Below are 5633 nucleotides of genomic sequence, written 5' to 3' on the forward strand. Positions count from 1 at the left end.
TGGAGTCCAAAACACTCAGAAAGTGCACAAAAACAAGGTTCTCCCCCTTTGTTATTATTTTTGCAATGTGCCATAAACAACGTCTGGATGCCTACTTTAGGATCGGGCCAAATATCGGCACGGATGTCAGAGCATAAAACAAACTAATAGATTATGTTGTCAAATGAATGGGAGGTGAAAACCAATAAGAGAATGCATTTCCTGGGAGTTTGGTGGATGGGTTGTCAGCCAGTGCAACCTTGTCTGCTCTCCATCAGTCAGCAGACAGAAGGGCGTACTGAGGTCACCCACTTACAAACACTCGCCGGGCGATGTTGAAATCACATAGCAGACCTGGGACAAAAAGTATATGAACATAGCAAATACTTTGAGTGTTTGCTTGAGCCTGCCCGGATTGCCAGATGGACAGGGTGTGCACTTTTGGGAATCTTCCATCGCATTCTATTGTGCTCAATCAAGCATAGCCCTATTTGAAATAATTGCAAACACGATTTCGACCTGGGTCAGTCTCATAGTGACTTTGGTTGATCAAGGTCCCATAAAGCTCAGACAAATTGATATAGTCCAGAACAGTAAGTAGGGCACCTGCTGTCTAACGCATGAGGTACAAAACACATGAGGTACAGCACACAGGAGACTGCTTGTACGCAGTCACAATCCCTCTATCAACACTCTGTAGCCTTCCCCGTCCTCAAGAAAACTGGGCACTGATGGCAGAAGAAAAGTAATGGCAAAAACGTTTGGAGGTGGTAGAGGGATGCCAAGGGAGATTGCAGTCACATTCTCTACACATCTGGAAACATTTATGCAAAGTACACAGGGTTCCTCTATGACTCCCCCAAACACACTCTCCCATTGCCATAGAGAAAACACTGATAAATCAATCCCCTCAGCGGTGACTTCACAGATGCGGTATCCGAGTGAGGCAGCAGACTAGCCTTGTAGACCATCTCCATCTAGTGATCAGTGCCTCAAAGTGCAGCTCTGGTCAGACACACCAGTGGTGCGTCAAGCCTCGACACGACAGGTTGGTCTAACTGAGGTGATGACTCCATGTCATTCTAAAATTGATCTGTAGCTGGCCAAGCTGGAATAGATCTGTTGGTCACAACCTCTTTTAGGGGCCATCTGTGGGAGCTGAGCTGTGACGACAAACACTGGGCTGAGTTTCAAAATGGTGGACATGCAGAACTGCTCGTCTTATACGCATTCTTTTTTTCCTTTCCCCTTTGAAAAATGACATGACACCTTGGTGTTTTCTAACTACCAAATCTCAAGAAACTGGGGGAAATGGAAACATCTGAAAAGAAAAGTGAGTGAGTAGGCAGCGAGGAGGATGCGATCTAGGAAGTGAGTTGGTTCAGCTTTGCCATCCAGAAATGTTTACTGATCTTGTTAATCAAGTGTTCTACCCAGTTCCCATGGGCGTTATCTGAGAGACTGTCTTCCCTCTCTCTTCCCATCCATCGCTCTCCACATAATTTAATAAAACATCAGCTGAACTGAGATACACCTCTGCTGTCCAAATACGCCCAAATAAAGACTAATGGCGTACACAATAGCAAGCGGCAAACAGCTTTAAATATGAATATGGTAGCTATCTAGCCATGTGACTGAGGACAGGAAGGGCACTGTTGGGACTGGCGCCATCACACTGGCCTCTGTTGCCAAGGAGATACAGCCGTGAGTGACTCCTCCTTGATGATGCACAGCATTCCTTCCAGTCTGCTCTGTTCTCAGTCAGAGGGGTGCAGCATGACATCAAAGAGACTGTAGCCTAGTATACTACCTGGGGAGAGAGTGTTACAGACTCGTAGAATCACACTGCTGTCAATCAGCGCACTCTCCAGTGAGTTGTCATTGACAGAATTGTGCATCAATAAATGATGAGATCGGAGAGAGCAGTCGTGACTTACCGAACAGTACACAACCCAGACCAGGAACTCCAGTTCTGTCTCCCAAACACAAACTTCTTCTTGTCTTTACATCATATATTTATTAATACAATAACTTATAAACAGACCTTTACAAATTCCATCTTGTGATATTTTATGTTGATATATTCTTAAATCTTTAAGGTTTAAGAAATAGTATGAATGGTTAAATAATAAACATGAATGTCTGAATTAAGCCTCTTTACATTATTATTTCTGAAGAGAAAATAGTTGTTGTTGAATAAATACAGTACTAGAGAACATTCTTGAAAAATCTTTGTCTTTGTTCCCTCTTCTTACAATATAGTGCACTTTAAAGAGTTTGAGGGTTAACAATGTATCCTACCCAGCGACAAGTGGACTGCATTGACTAAAGCTACCCACATTCAACAGAATTTCAAAAGAACCGACTCAGGGTCGTTCCTTCGCATTTCTCGCAGTACAAACAAACACACACACACACACACACACACACACACACACACACACACACACACACACACACGCACACACACACACACACACACACACACACACACACACACACATTCTCCACTCTCTCTGTTTGTGTTCAACACACATGCGCGCACGCACGCAAATACAATCCTGTTGGAAGCTTATTGAATGTCTCCAGTAGGTAAAAACACACACACACGCAGACAGACACACACACACTCCCTTCCAGCCTGGCCTCGCTCCAGCTCAGAGGCATGATAAGAGCTGGTAAGCAGCCAGCCATTGATGGTGGTGATGAAACATGTCATTTTCCCTGACAGCTACAGGGGGCGCACTGGTTCGGTCCACAACACTGCTTGGAGAGAAGGACTGGCGCAGTTCCCGGTTTCTGCAGGAGAGACAGTTGGGAGAGTGTTAAACATTCTGGAATGCTGGCAAACAGAGCTTACCTCTGACATGTTTAACATGTGGAGCAAGGTGACAAAGGAAACTCTAGGGATGTACACCAAGAGGAAATACCCATTCACAAGTTTTAAGATGAATGGACACACATGGATAACACTTTCCATTAAGAGACAGTTTGTAAAGGGTTTATAAATGGTATATAATCAGTTAGTAAAAATATTTATATCCGGTTTATTATTGAATGAACAACTTTTTTGCAATCAGCTAATAACTCATTAGTTTACATATAAAAATGCACTTATACATTCTTTGAAAACTTACCCTGATGTGAAATCATGCAACATTATTGACAATGGTTGCACAGTTGGGAAACAGTTATTTCCTGGGATGATTCAGCTGGCACCAAATCGATTCAACACATCTTTACATGTTTTGATCTCCCAAACTCTAATTTAAACATGTCCAACGTCAGATGTTATATGTTGATGGATCCATCCCCTACTTACCCCTTCTCTGTGTTCACTGGTGTGTGTTCACTGGTGTGTGTTTAGTGCTCTGAGCTGGTTTGGCTTCATCAATGAGTACACAACATTGATAATTAAGTATGTGAGTTCTCTTCTATTCTCTACACTTCAGTAGAAAACCTCTGACCTTTATTAATGAGTAACCAACATTGATTACTGGGTTACCACTATTTCTAAGTGATGGATAGATGATTCACTTACTTGAACAAATGTATTTGTTGTAAGTTGCTTTGGATAAAGGCGTCTGCTAAATGCCAACAATGTAAATATAAATGTAATGTCACCTTAATGTAAAGTGTGAGCCCAGCATTATTGTATTGAATTATTCAACAATTGAATAATACACTGGTTATAAATGATTTGTTAACTAATTAAGAACCAATTATAAACACTTTACAAAGCCTTTTCCTAAGGAAAGAGAAAAGGTCCTAAGGATGTCATGGGGGTTGAACATAATGGCAATCAGTAATCTTCAAGAACGACAGCCACAAAAGCACTCCCCTGAGTTGGAAACTTGTAGGTTCTCACTGAGATATTCACAAATAATTATCCCCTAGGTCCAGGAGTTGTTCTGCTATCTTTTTGACAACAATAAATAAATAAAATCAGTTTTTACACTGGTATTGCGCTGAGATAATGAATATGAGGTAAAAAAAAAAAAAAAAAAAAGGAAATGAAAAGAACAAAATAGGAAAAGTGTTCCTTTAATGTAAAGTGTTACCAAAAATGTAATCTTCACAAATCAAATGGAGCCATTTACGTAAATTGTGGAAGACACTTCAAATATCATATCTAAGGATATATATTGTCATAAAGAAAATAGTCCTGAAATGTGTCCTGTAAACCTTGTACCACTGGGTGTCACCATGGTGACAGTCTCTGGACCCACACTACCATTTTATGGGTTCATCCCTCGTCCTCCCTACACCGTCTCCTTCGTCATTCATCCTCCTCCCCCCTTTCGCTCACCTGGGTTTGTCTGCGAGTGGGCCGGGCTGGTTGGTTGTCGGGGTGGTTGGGCGCCCATGGACCCAGACTCTGATTGGAGTAGAAGTCCATGGGGTAAACCTCCTTCCAGTCCACCTGCTGCAGAGCCACAGCTGCCTGGAAGACAAAGGGAAGGAGGGGGGAGAGAGAGAGAGAGAGAGAGAGAGAGAGAGAGAGAGAGAGAGAGAGAGAGAGAGGAAAATAGGAGAGGAGAGGGTGAACATAGATGACCAACACAGCCAGACCACAGGGTTTCCATCCAACACAGCATTGACCAGTCCCTATATCCTGTCGTTTAAAACACAGACTGGCCTAAAGCGTCATCGTTATCAAAGCTTGGAACCACCTCCATTTCAAGCCATTTCCATTGATGATATATGCATAGTTTTCCTCCAGTTTTATATATATATATATATATATATATATATATATATATAAAAAAAAAAAAATCAGTTCATGAACTGAATAGCAATTCATTTCGAGAAATTGTGTCTTGACCTCAGAGGCTAGAAGCGCGTTTGATCTGGCACCTATCTTGTGGCTAGACGTAGATAATGGTGTGGGATGAGTATGTAAGGGTGAGTAAGGGAGATGTTGCGACGTTGGATGAGTATGGAAGGGTGAGTAAGGGAGATGTAGCGGTGTGGGATGAGTACATCAGGGTGAGGAAGGGAGATGTAGCGACGTGGGATGAGTCAGACATGGGAGTAACACCCCAGTGGAGCGCTACAGAGGCTGCACTGCACAGCAGTATCCTGGGAACCTGGGGGAGAATGACTTCACACGCCAGACAGGTGTCAAAACATTGAGTCTGGATGACAAGCAGAGGTGTCACTGTCTCGCTGCAGAACACAACAGATGCTGGAGGAGAGCATTACCATACAGACAGCATGGGAGCACATCATCTTTTATATTGAGGAAAACATTATCATCTGTGTGTATTTGAAAAACATATACATATATACACACACACACACACACACACACACACTCAGTGGGGGACATAAGTATTCAACACACCAACATTTTTTGGATTCAACATATTTCCATTGCAGCTGTTCACATGACATTAACTCAATAAAACCACACAGCTAAACCGCGACATTCCAATCGCTCAATCTCTCCTCGCCTTTTGTCAGAACCTGTGTTATGATCCAGCTCTCCATCCTCCCTCTATCCTCTGCTACCCTCTCCTGTCCTCCCTGCTCAACCTCCCCATCATCATTGTCTCCCTCCGTACTCCCCTCTACTCTTTCTCCTCCGTACTCCCCTCTTCTCTTCTCCTCCCCGCTGTCCTATCCATCCTCTCCTCCCTGCTATTCCCGTC

General features: G+C 43.0%; 1 protein-coding gene across 1 annotated transcript in view; it reads right to left on the reverse strand.

Moving 5' to 3' along the window:
• Positions 1–2030: 2030 nt before the first annotated feature.
• Positions 2031–5633, reverse strand: part of dph1 (diphthamide biosynthesis 1) — a 70601-nt gene continuing 66998 nt past the window's right edge. The window contains exons 11-12 of the mRNA XM_080525783.1: positions 4289–4423; positions 2031–2778 (exon numbers count right to left, since the gene is read on the reverse strand). Coding sequence (XP_080381909.1) covers positions 2695–2778; positions 4289–4423 — 219 coding nt within the window. The 3' untranslated portion in view covers positions 2031–2694. The remainder of the gene's footprint in view (positions 2779–4288; positions 4424–5633) is intronic.

The sequence above is a fragment of the Nansenia antarctica genome (genome assembly GCF_963989245.1).
Source record: "Nansenia antarctica genome assembly, chromosome: 3".
Classification (NCBI taxonomy): Eukaryota; Metazoa; Chordata; class Actinopteri; order Argentiniformes; family Microstomatidae; genus Nansenia; species Nansenia antarctica.